At 51.8% G+C, this 16,108-nt stretch overlaps 2 protein-coding genes across 2 annotated transcripts; both read left to right on the top strand.

Annotated features, from left to right (window-relative positions):
* Nucleotides 1–4,215: 4,215 nt before the first annotated feature.
* On the top strand, nt 4,216–5,151 carry LOC128147216 (olfactory receptor 14C36-like). The gene has a single exon (XM_052799624.1). It carries the CDS (start codon nt 4,225–4,227, stop codon nt 5,149–5,151), a length of 927 nt encoding a protein of 308 aa, XP_052655584.1. The 5' UTR covers nt 4,216–4,224.
* Nucleotides 5,152–10,327: 5,176 nt separating this feature from the next.
* Nucleotides 10,328–11,278, top strand: LOC128147333 (olfactory receptor 10K2-like). The gene has a single exon (XM_052799798.1). The coding sequence runs from the start codon at nt 10,328–10,330 to the stop codon at nt 11,276–11,278; it is 951 nt and encodes a 316-aa protein (XP_052655758.1).
* The last annotated feature ends 4,830 nt before the right edge of the window (nt 11,279–16,108 follow it).

Genomic DNA, 16,108 nt, shown 5'->3' on the forward strand with positions numbered 1-16,108 from the left:
CTCTTCAGTCCCCTCAGCAAAGCCAGAGGAGGGAAAGAAAACTGATGGCAGCAGTTCCTTATTCTGATTTGCCTGCCCAGCTTGGGGAGCAGGGCTTAGCTCCCACCTGGGCTCAACCCACCACATAATTTGCCTTAGTTCTACTTTCACTAAAGACAGTAACAGTAGCGTGCTCTAAAAACATTTCTTCTTCTTGATGGTCATAAGACTCATTTCTCTACTCTTAGTAAACTTAATGGCTTTAATGTTCTGCCTTTCACCTGACTTGATCCCCACCCACTGCTGCTTGTTCTTCTCCAGACTCCTGCCTTCAGGCACAAGGGCCTGGGACACCCCACCAGTATCAGTCCCCTGCCTAAGGAAAAGTCTTCTCCTCTGGAGCTCAAGGCTCCGCCACTTGCTCTCCTCACCCCCCCGGCATCTGGGACCCCACCATCTCATGGTCACTACAGCCAAGGATGACACTGATTATCACATCCCTGTCCACATCTTCCTTGTTTGCCAGTACTGGAGCCAGGTGAAGCACCCAGGGCCCTTGCTGGCCCACCTAGGAGCTGTCTGAAGAAGTTGTCCCGAGATCCTCCAGACTGTTTGCACCCTGTTCGACCCGGTCCATGAATGCCAGGGCAATTACAGTCCCCAACAGGAACTGGCTCATTGACCTGCAGTCTTCCTTGGGCTGCTGACAGAAGACTTTTCCTGCTTCCTCACCCGCATGGAGAGGTTCAGAACTGCCAGCATGATGTCACCCTTACTGCTTCCTCTAATCCTCAGTGACAGAAGCTAACCCATCCTGGAAGAGCTCCATACATCTGAGCTGCCCCTTCACACAGGGCCAGCCCCACGCTCACCTTCCCTGGCACTCTCTTCTGCAGAGCCTCTATCCCTCTTTTGCAGCACCCCAGGTGAGCAAGCTGTCCCACCACGTCTAATTTCATCCAAAACCTTCACAATGCTGTGAGGCTCCAGCTCCTCCTGCCTGGGCACGTTTGGGCTGCAGCATCTCAGCCGTGGCACCGGGGCTGGGCACAGACTCCTTGCAGGCAGGTACAGTAACAGGGACCCAAGGACCCCACGCTGCTTCACACGCTCGAGTGTTTGACAGATGTTCATGCAACAAGGAACTGAGCTGCCCACAGACTGCCCTGCTGTCTGCAAGGCCAGAGAAGCGCGGCTGGGGAATGACACCGTGTCCAGAGAGGCGTTTGGTGACTCTGCAGAAACTCTGCAGGGCTGTGGGCCTTGTAGGACAAACTCCAGGAAGGAGAGAGTGCTGCAGAGAAAGTGTTTGGAGGTGGACACCTTCTGGTCCGTCCCCACTGTGACTGTGGACATTACCATCATCATCTTCCTTCTGCACGCCATCAGGCATGGGAGGAGAGGTTCAGAGAGAGGAGAACAGTCCAGGGTGGAGAACACAAGCACAGGGCTGGGCACCCTGCTGTGGCCTGCCTCCTTGTCCTGCGGCACCACCAAGGGATGGACCTTGCGTCTGTGGCATGGTGTTGCTGTTCAGGCGATGGCAGACAGGCACCGGACCCCTTTGGGAGGCCCTGGGGTGCCTGCCCCACACCAGCTCCACCAGGGCACGGCTCCCCTGGAGGTCCTGTGCTGTGTTTGCCTGCTGAGTGCAGGTGTATTTGGCACTCTAGGCACCTGGCGTGGCACTGGAGGCTTTTTTCTTAATGCCATTAAGTAAATGAAAATAAATAAGGTGTCTTCAGCACAGGGATGTGGATGTGTCTTAACTTTGCCATGACTGGTACTCTAGTAAATGCAGTGGAGAGAGAGAGACTCCTGGGTCTCCTTCTGGTGCGCCCCTGTGCTTGGTCAGCCCAAGAGCTCCGTGTGCTCCAGAGATATATGTGACAAGGTGCATTCAGGTGCCCTGAACGTACAGGTCCGGTGTCATGCAGGATGGCCAAGGATATCCCCATTCCCCCTCCGGACCTCAGCTGACGCTCAGGAAGGATGTGGGTATTCTCAGAGATTTTCCACCGGAGCTTGCAAACGGTTGCATACGTCTTGGACAAACCCTGGCCCCTCAGTCATCAGCAAGTGTCTGTGGGTGAACAATCGAGTGCCCACAGTACAAAGACCAGAGAATCAGAGCAGGGGCTCACCTGCAGGCAATGCTTTTGTGCCCCCGGAATTGAAGCAAGAGGAATCCCAGCTCCTCTGGCTGTGTGGGGTGTATGGGGGGAGCTGAATCCTGCTTCTTCCAGCTGGGGATGACATGCCTGCATTGCCTCAGCTGAACAACAGCTCTGCAAAGGGGAAGCCAAACCCTCCCTGCCTGAGTGTCCTTTTTGTTACGGGACAGGAACGGCGGTGTCCAGAGGGGAACGTCGATGCCTCTCGCAGACAACCACGCACTGTTAGGACAATTTCTGCCGCAGGAATCAGTCCCTCTCCGCTGTTGAGAGAAACCACCACAGCTCATAACCCAGTAAGTCTCTGGCTGCAGGGCAATATACCGGAGTTTCCTGGAGGGGTCTCCTACAGCTGGCACATCCCAGAGCAGATAGGATCTGGCAGGATGGCTCTCAGGGTTTCTTTCGCGTGGAGGAGGATGTGCAGCAGAGCAGGGCTTCCCTGCTGCAGCCTCTGAGGGACAGGGCATCACAGGTCCCTTTTCCCAGGGTTGACTGCAGGGCTGTGAAGCCGGGCGTGCACCCAGGGGTGCCCAGGGCTGTCCTTCAGAGCAGGGTCCCTGCACCCCAGGGCTCTGTGTGCCGGGGCTCTGCTCCCCACGGCACTCTGGGGAGAAGCTGTGGGTGGTAGGAGCAACCCCCGGCAGGGCAGGGTCCTTGTGCTGTTGGGAGGGTGCTGCAGGGATCAGGTCTGTTCACAGATCCAGATCAGCCCTAGGACATTTCTGAGGGGAGTTTTCACAAGAGTTGTCGATGCAGCATTTATTATAAAGACAAAGAGCTTTCCTGAGTTTCCACTTTCAATTTCCCACTGCTGCTGAGGGTTGGGGAGAGGAGAGAAATGGGAAAGGAGATCACAGAGTCACGGAGCAGGAAGATGCTGAGCAGCCTTCCCCTGTGACAGGTGCCTCTCAGGTGAGTGAGGATGTGCATGTAGTGATAGTCCCCCCTGCCCCTCTGTCGTGACCACGTCTGCAGCCGAAGGGCAGATGGAGGGCAATAGTTTGGAAGGCAGGTTCTGTCCCAGTGGTGACTCATTCAGACCCGGTCACCTCTGTTCAAAAGGGTAAAACCAGAAAAAGGAAATCCCTCCCAGGGCACATTTCCAGAGGCAGGTGGCCCAAGTGCTAATGTCATTTCTCCCTTCAGGACGTAGAGACTGTTCCCACAGGGGCATTTCATCCAGGCTCCTGCACTCAGCCCAGGGTGTCTCTTGTCAGTGACCACCTTGAAATACGGGGCTTTTTGCTGCTTCTGTCTGCCAGCTGCTGTAGAGCGGGTCTGACTCCTGAGGAGCCCATCGGATGAGGCTCCTCCTCCTCATGGCACAGTCAGCCAGAGTAAATCAGAACAAAATCAGAACTGCCGTCCCTTTGTACTCGGCACTGGTGAGACCACACCTCCAATACTGTGTTGAGTTTTGGGTGCCTCAATACAAGAAAGACATTGCGGTGCTGGAGTGCGTCCAGAGAAGGGCAACGAAGCTGGTGAAGGGTCTAGAGAACAATTCTTATGAGGATCAGCTGAGGGAACTGGGATTTTTTAGTCTGGAGAAGAGGATGCTGAGGGGAGACCTTATCGCTCTCTACAACTACCTGAAAGGAGGTTGTAGCAAGGTGGGGGTCATTCTCTTTTCCCAGGAAATAAGTGATAGGACAAGAGGAAACAGCCTGAAGTTGGACCAGGGGAGGTTTAGATTGGATATTAGGAAAAATTTATTCACTGAAAGTGTTGTCAAGCATTGGAGCAGGCTCACCAGGGAAGTAGTTGAGTCACCATCCCTGGATGTATTTAAAAGATGTGTAGATGTGGTGCTTAGGGACCTGGTTTACTGATGGACTTGGCAGTGTTAGGTTTACGGTTGGAGTCAGTGATCTTAAGGATCTTTTCCAACCTAAATGATTCTATGATTCTGTGACTGGGGGGAGCAGCATGAAGTTCCTCTTGAGAAGGGCAGAAACAATGTGGGCGGTTTCTCTGAGAAACAGAACAGGTTTTCCTCAGAGAAGCCTGCATTGACTTGTCCATGTATTTTTCTCCTGGTACGGCACGCAAATCCCAAAGGCAGCAAATGTCCAACAGCAGCTCCATCACCCAGTTCCTCCTCCTGGCGTTCGCAGACACGCGGGAGCTGCAGCTCTTGCACTTTGGGCTCTTCCTGGGCATCTACCTGGCTGCTCTCCTGGGCAATGGGCTCATCATCATCGCTGTAGCCTGCGACCAGCACCTCCACACCCCCATGTACTTCTTCCTCCTCAACCTCTCCCTCCTCGACCTGGGCTCTATCTCCACCACTCTTCCCAAATCCATGGCCAATGCCCTTTTGGATACCAGGGCCATTTCCTATGCAGGATGTTCTGCCCAGGTCTTTCTGTTTGTCTTTGTGATGTCCTCAGAGTTTTCTCTCCTCACTGTCATGGCCTATGACCGCTTCATTACCATCTGCAAACCCCTGCACTATGGGACCCTCCTGGGCAGCAGAGCTTGTGCCAACATGGCAGCAGCTGCCTGGGGCAGTGGTTTCCTCTATGCCGTGCTGCACACTGCCAATACATTTTCACTGCTGCTCTGCCAAGGCAATGCCGTGAACCAGTTCTTCTGTGAAATCCCCCAGATCCTCAAGCTCTCCTGCTCAGACTCCTACCTCAGGGAAGTTGGGCTTCTTGTGGTTAGTGCTCTCGTATTTTGGGGCTGTTTTGTTTTCATTGTGCTGTCCTATGTGCAGATCTTCAGGGCTGTGCTGAGGATCCCCTCTGAGCAGGGACGCCACAAAGCCTTTTCCACGTGCCTGCCTCACCTGGCCGTGGTCTCTCTTTTTCTCAGCACTGGCATGTTTGCCTACCTGAAGCCCCCCTCCATCTCTTCCCCATCCCTGGACCTGGTCATGGCAGATCTGTACTCTGTGGTGCCCCCAGCAGTGAACCCCCTCATCTACAGCATGAGGAACCGGGAGCTCAAGGATGCCATTAGGAAACTGATTTCATCAACACCTTTGTAGTAGTGATAAATTTCCCATCTCTCTCCAGAAATGTCTTGCAGGCTATCCCATAGAAGTCTTGACCTTCTTCTTCTTCTTCTTCTTCTCATTATAATTTCTCTTTAGAATGTGACTACAGCAATGTTTGTTTTCTTCTACTGAGGCGTGAACTTGCTCTCTGTCACCTGGAGCCGGTATAAAGGTGTCGACCACTGGGTCAGAGTTGAATCCCTCATAGCATCTAACAGAATGGGATCTCCTGTGTGCCATGGGCTTTTCTTCCAATGCTGGTGTCAGGAGTAGGCATGAGCGATTGCACCCCCAGAAGGACGTTGGTCAGGATTCTGCATGGCTGCAGGAGCAGAAACCTGTCAGTCACGCTGTTACCCGTTAGCAACTGAGGAAGGGATTTCAGACTCACCCATCAGTGTCTGGTGACAGTGGAGGCAATGACTGGTCACTGTGTTTCATACTTGGGGTTCTCCCCTATTGACTTGGCAGACGACATCATTCTCGAGGGTAACTGGAGCTGCCTGGAGAGCCTGAGGGATCTCCAGGGACAGTGCATGCCTCCAGTAGGCAGTGAGTAGAGCCCCACGAATTGAGAGATCACCGAAGGTGGAGACACCCACAGGTAAAGTGTGGAACTGAGGTATCCCTGGGGAAAGAAGAACTCTGCAATCCCAGGGGAGGCAGCAGGGACCCGGCAGTTTGGCGAAGGTAGGCTGGAGAACGATTAATGTCACCCTTATGCAGCGGAGGCCCACTCACGTGTAGTGTTAATGCACAAGAAGGACTTGGGTCCCTCAGAATCATTCCATCAGGGCTTGCAGACACTTGTACATGTCTTGGACCACCCCGGCACCTCAAAAGCCTCCAGGTCTTTAGCATAAGCAGCTAACTGCCACCCTCCCTCCCCACTGATTAAAGAGGATATTCAGACCAGGGGCTCACATACAAGCACCTCTTTTGTGCACTCTTGAACTGTGGCAGGAGGAATCCCAGCTCCTGTGGGCCTGTGGGGTGCGTGGGGGGAGTTGAATACCCATCCAGGCCAAGGGTTTCTAACCAGTGGTAGGATATCTGCCTTGGCTCAGCTGAATCACTGCCCTACTGTCCTGGTTTCAGCTGGGACAGAGTTAATTTTCTTTCTAGTAGCTGGTAGAGTGTTGTGGTTTGGGTTCAGTATGAGAAGAATATTGATAACACACTGATGTTTTCAGTTGTTGCTAAAGTAGCGTTTAGTCTAAAGTCAAGGAGTTTTCAGCTTCTCATGCCCAGCCAGTGAGAAAGCTGGAGGGGCACAAGAAGTTGGCACAGGACGCAGCCAGGGCAGCTGACCCCAGCTGGCCAAAGGGATATTCCATACCATGTGACGTCATGCCCAGTATATAAACTGGGGGGAGTGGGGGTGGGGGGATCACCGCTTAGGGACTAATTGGGCATCGGTTGGCGGGTGGGGAGCAATTGCATTGTGCATCACTTGCATATTCCAATCCTTTTATTATTATAGTCATTTTATTATTGTTATTATTAGTTTCTTCCTTTCTGTTCTATTAAACTGTTCTTATCTCAACCCACAAGTCTTACCTTTGTTTTCGTCTTACCTTTTTTTTCCCCGATTCCCTCCCCATCCCTCTGGGTGGGGGGGGAGTGAGTGAGTGGCTGCGTGGTGCTTAGTTGCTGGCTGGGGTTAAACCACAACACCTACACAGGGGAAAATGTACCTCTGGCTGCCACTGCCTAGGTGTCCAGCCAAGAAAAGTAAAAGAAGTAGGGGTTAACAGAGGAAGAATCTCCACCTCTCTTTGGTACCCATTCTCTGATAAGCCAAATCACACTGCTGGAATTAGCTGCTCTCTGCTCTTTGGAGAAGGAGCTCAAGGAGGCACTGAGCAAATGGATTTCATAGCCATTTTTCACCTGTAATAACTTGCTAAGCCCTGTGTAGTCATGACACCCGTGGTATCTCAGGTCAGTTCTGCATTCTGCTTGGTGTTCATTGCTATTGTTGTCTATGTGATCCTCATGTTCATAGAGAAATGTCTGGATTCATCCCAACTCTGCTAATGCATAAACCTGTTGTGTCTGACCTTGAAGCATGTTGCGTATGTTTACAACATTGTCACAGCTGACTCCCCAGTACTATCTCGTTAAAAAATGTCATCTCACTGCAGAGATCTTCAGGGCAGGTCCTGAAGACCGGGCTATAATTCAAAAGATCATGCAAAGAATACAGGGAATAAATGGCACCCAAAAAGATCCTCTGGCTTGGCTTTGGTTCCCCAGTGGCCTGAAGGATGAGCTCAGCATCCTAGAGTGATATGATGGGGACCCAGGTCTGGATCCAGGGCTCAGGTGTCAGTGCCTAGTGCAAACAGAGGTGGACAATTGTCTCATAGTTACCTGCCTTGAGCTGCCACACGTGCTCTAGAGCTAATCGCAGACACTCATCCTTCTGGAGAGGAACCGCGAGAGCTCAGGGGCTCTGCAGGGACCGTGTGAGCCCAGGGGTGAGCAGGGAGCTTCACAAAATGAGAAACCATCCAAAGTGTAGTCTTAAAAAGGGAAAGCACTAAATGCGAGTGTGCAACAGGAATTGAGGACTCTGCAATCCCAGGAGAGGCAGCAAGCAGGAAGAGTCGTTGATTCCCTCAGTGGTAGAGAGGCCTTACAGAGACATCTCGATAGATTAGAGTGCTCGGCAATCACCAACCATATGGCATTCAACAAGGGCAAATGCTCAATTCTGCACCTGGAATGGTGTAATACTGGAGGTGCATATAGTCTGGGGGACAAGAGGCTGGAATGCATCCCTGTAGAAAGGGATCCGGGGCTTTTGATGGATGGTAAGCTCAATATAAGTCAACAATGTGCCCTGGTGGCCAAAAGGGCCAACCATGTCCTGGGGTGCATTAAGCACTGTATAGCTAAGCAGTCAAAAGAAGTGATTGTCCCCCTATACTCAGCATCAGTGTGGCCTCACCTCAAGTCCTACGTGCAGTTTTGGGCTCCACAATATAAGAAGGGTATAAAAATATTAGCATGTGTCCAAAGGAGGGCAACAAAGATGGTGAAAGGACTAGAGGGCATGACTTATGACGAGTGGCTGAGGATACCAAGTTTGTTCAGATTAGAGAAGAGGAGACTGAGGGGTGTCCTCATTGCTGTCTACAACTTCCTCATGAGGGAGATGGAGAGAGAGGTGCTGATTTCTTCTCTCTGGTGTCCAGTGATAAGACACGAGGGAGTGCCTTAACACTGCATCAGGGAAAGTTCAGACTGGATATTAGGAAAAAAGTTCTTCACTGAGAGGGTGGTCAAGCACTGGAACAAGCTCCCCAGGGAAGTGGTGATGGCCCCAAGTCTGTTGGTGTTCAAGAAGTGTTTGGACAATGCTCTTGGATATGTAGTTTAACCTTTAGGTTGCCCTGTGTGGAGTTGGGAGTTGGACTTAATGATCCTCATGCTTTCCTTGCAACTCAGGATATTCTATGATTCGATTATTCTTTTATAAGATTTGGGGTATAGCCACAAAACCCATCCCTCCAAAAAAGCCTGAGCCTGACTGTCCCTTCCCACAGCAGGGGCAAAGGATCGCAGTGGAGGGTGCTGCAAGCCCACTGAGTCCAAGGCAGATGAGGACTTTGTCTGCAACGGTAAATGATAACAGAAGAGGAAGAGATATTTTTTTTCCCTCAGTCTCTGCAAGGAAGAAATAACTAAAAGTGCCTGATTGATCCTAGTCATTGCTTAGGAAAAATCCTTGAGTCTTGAGTTCAGCACACATCCATTACTGAGAATTGCCAATGGTATTTTTGGCATGCCTAAGAGAAATAGATCAGCTCTTAATTATGTCCATTGCAACCACTTAACAATGCCTATCACTGGTGTGGACACAGCAGTCCTTAGGTGGATTAATGAATATGCACCGCCCCCTCCATAAGAGCTGGTAGCTGCTGTCCCCTTGCCCAAAGGGACAGGAGGGCTAGGACTATCAGAGAGGCTGGTGATGCCTCCAGCCACAAGGGCTGCAAGCCTGCTCCACACCTGAATATCCTTCTGGCCAGTGCAGGTATGGTTTCTGGCTCATTTTTCCCCTGGCTCCACAGTTTTCCTTTCTGCATCCTTATTTTCCAGTGCTGGGGACTGGAGGGGAGGAGAGGGAGAGGTCCTGTAGCAGGACCCTGCACACAGCCCTGCTGTGCTGGCATGCATTAACCCTTGCAGAAGGAAGAAGGTCTGAGTTGCCTTCATACAAAACCCCTTTGCATCACTGCCCTTTGTATGAGGAAGGAAACATGCCATCTATGTCCACCACTATCCCAGGGCAAATGGTTCCCTCGTTCCTGGGGAGAGCTAAGACTCTTCTCCACGTGTCTCCTCTTGGAAACTACTGCAGCACCGGCAGCTGTTTACACATGCTCCCCTTGCTGGAATAACCCCGACTTGGGGTCAAGGATTGCCATGGGTTTGCAGTGGGAGTTAGCTGTGCTGCTCAAACCCTGTTTTACCTGCTTTTCTTCTCCATCCACTCAGCACAGCATTGCCAGCAGCTCCAGCGCTTCAGCTTATACAGCTTTTCACATGTCACTGAGAGCTAACACACCCCTTGTATGAGTGAGAGGCTCTGAAATGATGTTTCCTTCCTTGCAGGTCTCAGGAGGTCTTTCAGTCACGTTCCCAAAATCACAGCTTACAAGAAAGACTTCACAGACCCTCCTCCACCCCTCTATCTCCAGGCTGTAACTTTCCTGCCCTTGCACTGATTGCCTGCAGCGTGCTTGCACGTAGGTAGGTGTTGCCACTTTCTCCACTGTGAAGATGAGAAATGGGACTTCCCCAAAGGGGACGGTGCTTTCTAGGTGAGCTCCAGCCACTGTGCCATCAGAGCTCCCCAGATCACAGAGAAGGAGCCATGTGTCCTTGAGCTACCTGTGCGCTCTCGGGAGCTGCAGCAAGACCAGGAACTGCCCACAGCGCCCACCAGCCGTTGCGTGTCCCAAGCCAACGCACAACACTGTTGTTGTCCCAGGAGGACAACCAACACTGCAAGCACAGAGGCCACGAAAGGGGTTTTGTGAGGCACACTCGAGCAAAAATTCTCTTTGTCACAGCAGCAGGCCACCTTGTACTTTCTGTGACCCGGGTGCTGTTTTTCTTGCTGCCTGATGTCTGGAGAAAACCTTTCATTTCCATGGGGAACAACAACCAAACCCTCGCCACAGACTTCATCTTCCTGGGTTTCTCCAGCCTCGCGGAACTGCAGAAGCTGCTTCTTGTGGTGTTTTTGCTGCTGTACCTGGTCACTCTGAGCATGAATACCACTATAATGATTATCATATGGGCTGATCGGAGCCTTCACACACCCATGTACTTTTTCCTTTGCGTCTTGTCATTTTCCGAGACTTGCTACACCTTCGTCATTGTCCCCAAGATGCTGGTAGACTTGATAGCAGAGAGAAAAACCATTTCCTTCCTAGGCTGTGCTGTACAAATGTACTTCTTCCTTTTCTTGGGGTGCTCCCACTCTTTCCTCCTGGCAGCCATGGGCTACGACCGCTGCGTTGCCATCTGCCACCCCCTGCACTACAACAGAATCATGACTTGGCGAGTGTGTGCTCAGCTGGTGGTTGCTTCTGCTCTGAGCGGCTTTCTGGTTGCCCAGGTGGTTACCCCCTTGATATTTTGTTTGCCTTTCCATACATCCAGGAAACTCAACCATTTCTTCTGTGACATCTCCCCTGTCCTCCGAGTGGCCTTTACTCACACAAACCTCAGTGAGGCCATTATCTTCACCCTGGGTATCTCTGTCCTTACAATCCCACTGATGCTGATCCTTATTTCATACCTCTTTGTTGTCCTAGCCATCCTGCAGATCCCTTCAGCTGCAGGGAGGCACAAAGCCTTCTCCACCTGCAGTGCTCACCTGATAGTAGTGATTGTTCATTACGGCTGTGCCTCCTTCATCTACCTGAGACCCGACTCCAGCTACTCGTCGGATCAGGATGCATTGATCTCTGTCACTTATACCATCCTCACTCCCCTGCTCGACCCTATGATTTACAGCCTAAGGAACAAGGATGTCAAAATGGCTCTTCAAAAAGCAATCAGGAAAAACATACTATCTCAGAAAGTTTTCCAGTGAAGAGGTTAAGATGAGCTGCTTCCTGACCAGGTATTTTCAGCCAACAACTTCCAAAAAACCATCACCCCTTTTCCCTACATCCTTTTTTGCTCACGGAGAAGCTTTCAGGAATGACATGACAGCTAATCATGGCTGCTAAGAACCTGACATTAACAATCAACAAATTCGAGTCACAGTGAGACTGGAAACATGACTTTCAGTGAAACACAATTTTTTTTTAAATTTAGAAACCCACAGTTTCACTCCAGTGACAGTAGTTTCTTAGGTACAACTTTTTCACATGAGCCATTTACTAAATAAAAAGAATAGATGTTGAAATAATTTCACAGTGAAACTCCTGGGTTTTAAGATGGCAAACTCAGGACCATGTTTGTATTGTGTATCATGATACCACTGAACTCTGACACCTGCCCATCTGCATGGTATTGTAGTGCCCATCAACAAAGCCTGCAGGGCCACTAAACTACTTCAGCTTGTATCAGCCTGCTGTGGGCTAAACTTATCCACACAGCCATAAACCAAACCTCAGCTGATATGTTCACTTGCTGACCTGTGGGAAGCTGACCACAACCCTAAGATCTTAGACACTTGCAAAGCATGTGTCCACCAGCTTGAGTGAGGATGAGAACATCTGTTGAGATGGACCTACAGAGTGGCTCTTCAGGAACAGTGCTCTTAGAAAAATGACTGAATGGGACCTCCATAGGTGCATGGTTTTCCTCCACAATAGTGGGGTTTTCCTTAAATCAATGGAGCCACCTGGGAAAGTGAAATTAGGAAAACTAGGAAGGGAAATATTTTCCGGAGGAAAAGACCCTGTGGTAGTGTTCTGCAGAAATACTCATTTTTAAAACCATGCTCCATCATCTTTCAGAACTTCTGTCATGCACAGTCAAGTGCTTCCCTCCCTTCGCCCGTGAGATTGCCCAAGTGTCTCAGCACAGTCCTGTGCTGAGCTCGCCCTTCCCAACCCAGGGCGGTGGGCAGCACACGCGCAATGTCCAGCACTGAGCCACCAATGATCTCTCCAACAGAGTTCTTGAGGAATGACAAAAGAAGCAGACTTTGTTTTCTGGACAGAATGAAATGGTAGAAGGCAACAAACCAGAAAAACTAAAAGTCACCTGAAACTTTATTTCTAGGGGGTTTTACCACGTCAGAGATACAATCACATTTCCTCTAAAACTTTGTGTGTCACATTGCAATTTCTCTGGCTTAAACCCAGCAGAATTTCCTCTCTGCAGAATGAAGAGACTTTGGGGGGGTCAGTATTTCCCTAGACAGAGACATTCACATTTCTAATCATGTCTCTTCGCTCTGAACAGCAGTGCTCTTTCCGTTAAGCAGACTAGACTGCCGCTTTTTGGTGTTTCAGTATGAGGTGTTTCCTCTGCTCTGAGGCAGTGTGTATTGCTCCTTTCCCACTCATTCTGTTTTTTTAACATCCTCTGCAGACTCTTGGATGCAGCATTTCTTTTAGCTCCCACTGTTGCAGTCTTTATTTCTAGGGGGTTTCAAAATACCAGAGAGAGTCAAGTTTCCTCCAAAGCTTCATATGCCGCATTGCAATTTGACTGACTTTAGTCTGGTGGAATTGCAGCCGCTCAGAGTAAAGAGCCCTTTTGGGGTCAGTGTTTCCCCAGGTATTCTTGTATGTAATCCAATTGGTTTGGTGTTAACATCAGTCCACTTCCTGTTAAGTTAAATAGATCTAAACTCTTTGGTCTCAATGTCCTCTCTAAAGCCTTGGCTGCAGCAGTTCAGTTCGGTTCAGGGATGGTTCTGCTTTTGACAGCTACTCCCTGAGCTCTGATCACAGGTTGGGTTCTTTTGGCACATTATTTTCATTGCAAACATGCACTATTTATTGTGGGGTGAGGAGGTCTAGGATTAGGAGACTCCAGAGGGATACTGCCCTGAGCCCATGCAGCAGGTAGGGGATGGAGCAGAGAATGGAAGAGAGGGTGCTGCAACCCCAAAAGGCACCTGGGGACTTTTCATAGCCTTTAGCGGAGTGCTTTACACATGACACTGGGTAAATTAGGCACCACCAGCAGTGACTTGAGCCCATTTTCATGCAAAAAATGGATTGTGGGAGGAAGAAGCCTCTGCAAAAATGCTCCAAGCAAGAGATGGTGAAGGAATCAGCATTTCACCCAAACAGTGAGAACCTGACAGACGGCAGGAGGAAAACCCTCTCCTTTCTGTTAATTGAAACTAAACCAGGCGAGTCCTTCCCTTGCTTTATGTCCTTCTTCATTAATTCCTGGTATGATGCTGTTAATGGTTTCAATAAAGGAGTTGCAGAGCAGTTCCCCAAGGAAGTTTGTTTTTGCAGGGGCTGTTTGCAGACCTCTCGTGGTCCTTGGCTCATTTGCAGGGTTCAGCTCCCACCCGGCAGTGGTGGTGCCAGCGAGGAACAGGCTGGGGCTACCTGTGCCACCCTGCGGTGTCCTGTCTGTGGTGCCACCATCATGAAGAAGAGTGGAGAAACTGAAGCTGGAAGGGCCTTCCCAAGCCCTGTTCAGAACATCACCAGCTTCAAAGGCAGACCCAGTTCTCCAGGGCCTTTGGACAATTGCTTTGCAGGAATGGCTGCAGGAAAAATCTGCGAAATGTTGGATGAGAGGCTTGGCTCCTCTTGGCACAGAGTTTGGAAATGCCAGACTGCCCCAGCAATCGTGTCGGAGCCCCCTGAGACCAGGCGTCTCCCAGGACCTAGCTATCCAGGCTTCCCTCTGCCCATGGCACTGGCAACCTTGCCCTCTACCTGTGACTTGCAAAGGGCAGGGGGGACTCTGGCATGGGGGGGGGATCCTGGATCTGACATTGGAAAGGCTCTTGGCTTGGCATTTTTAGGGACACAGGTGGGGGAGGTGTGTGTGGGGGGTCTTGAAGTCTCCCTGAAGAAGCCCAAATACTGCCCATTGCAGCAAGCAGAGCAGGGTGATGCCACGGCCACGTGGGAAAGCCGTGCTCCAGCAGATCAGCCTTTCAGCAGGGAAGGGCATTTCCATCTCTTGCAGAGGGCTGTGGCCACTGCTGCACGGTGCCAGCAGCTCCCCAGATCCCACCGTCATTGTCCTTGCTGTCTCCTGAGGCAGCTGCTTCTACTGGGTCCCTTCTCCTTGCCCGTGGGAGATCCTGGAGCCTGTCTCCCATGCTCCCTGAGGAAAATCCCTGCCCTGGCACTTCAAATCCTCATTGGCCTTTGTCTCTGCGTTGCTCCCCCAAAGCTGCCGTCAAGCACGGTCTGACTGATCTGGGGCAGGTAAAAGGCAGCAAGGGTGGGGAAGGGTTTCGGTGCAAGGGATAGACTGGGCAGGAGGCAGGTTGGAGGTCCGTGAAGTCAGGAGCCACGTGGGAAAGACATACAGGGGCTGGGTGCTCAACACCCCTCCAAAGACACTGGCACATAGGGAGGCAAACCAGGAGCTGCGTGGGCAGCACACAGACACGGGGAAGCGTTTCTCTGGGTGCAGGGTTCACCCACAAGTCTCCCCGAAGCCGGCTGGATGGCCCTGGCGTGAAGCCAGACCTCGCTGTGGCTGTACCTGGAGGCTCAGCCCAGATCCTACACCTCCCTCTTCGCACAGGGAGCCCCAGCTGCCCCGGTCATCTCCATCCTGCAGGTACATGCAGGAAGAGAGGTTTCACAGAGAAATAATATCACCTGTACTGCGGAGTCTATGCCGGAGCCGGTGCTGCGGCGATGAAGGCACCTTTCAAGAACCACATGCTGAGATGGTCTTGCAGGTCGCGTGGTCGTGGACCTCGCTAAGACAACCCTTGAGAAGCTGGGTGCCCATTTCCCCTGGAGAAGGGATCTGCCTGGGACTGCCTTCCCGTGGCTTTCAGGCATCACAGCCTGCTCACTCTGCACAGCAACCCCACCAGCTCGGGGCCCTGCGGGGAGCATGGGGAGGGGGTGGGAATGGCTGGCCAGGCCAGCATGGACACAGTCCCATGGGGAAAGGCTCTCCTGGGGCAGGGATGTCCCCAGAGAAGAGCAGAGGAGCAACTCTGTGCTTCCAGGGGGTAAAGAATCACCAAGAGAAACCTATTTCTCAATGCACAGGGAGACACTGGCCTCTGTCTCCTCATGCCATGGCTGGCCCCCAGTGCTGGGGCTGATGCAGAAGACAACCCACCTCTCTGCCCTCCAGGACCTGCTGTGCCCTTCAGACGGGACGGTGTTGTCGTGTGAGTGCCCAGAGCTCTGCAGCACCCTGTGGTGGGCGCTGCCATGGGGTCAGCCCACGCTGGGGAGAGGTTGTGGTGGAGAGCAATGGAGAAGCAGGGCTGGGCTAGAAAGTGCCTGGCAGAGGAAAATGCCAAAGTTAATGGGTTAGTTTTGTCTGTGCAGCCACCTCCATCCTCCTGCTGGATCAGTGCCTACATCGGGGGACCGGCCAGGCCTCCCAGCTTCTCTCCTGTCCCAGACCCCAGAGCAGGATTGTCTGCGAAGCCTCCTGTGGGGCACGTCCTGAGCAAGGCAGGGACTGGGAGCTGGGAGACGCTGCCTAACAGGAGGTCCATGGGGGGGACAGGGCACCACGGGCTGTCCTGGGCATCATGCCGGGGGGACCATTCCACACCCCCAAACATACCCTGTCCCAGGCATGCTGTGCCCGCGCAGCAGGGCCGTGGGACCCTGTGTGGGGCAGCGGGGTGGGCCAGCACAGGGACAGGGTAATGGCAGGGGCCACGAAGCAGCTGCCAGGGAGTGACAGCAGCGACGGATACAAACAAGGCATTTAGCTGCATTGCCTTCATCGCGCAGGTGTGATTTTTGGGAAAGCTTGAGATTGCTGGTGGTTGCAAGGGGAG

Source organism: Harpia harpyja, chromosome 10 (assembly GCF_026419915.1).
Source record: "Harpia harpyja isolate bHarHar1 chromosome 10, bHarHar1 primary haplotype, whole genome shotgun sequence".
Classification (NCBI taxonomy): Eukaryota; Metazoa; Chordata; class Aves; order Accipitriformes; family Accipitridae; genus Harpia; species Harpia harpyja.

Coding starts and splice junctions, on each gene's coding strand:
- LOC128147216 (XM_052799624.1), top strand. CDS start 4,225: ATGTCCAACAGCAGCTCCATCACCCAGTTCCTCCTCCTGGCGTTCGCA.
- LOC128147333 (XM_052799798.1), top strand. CDS start 10,328: ATGGGGAACAACAACCAAACCCTCGCCACAGACTTCATCTTCCTGGGT.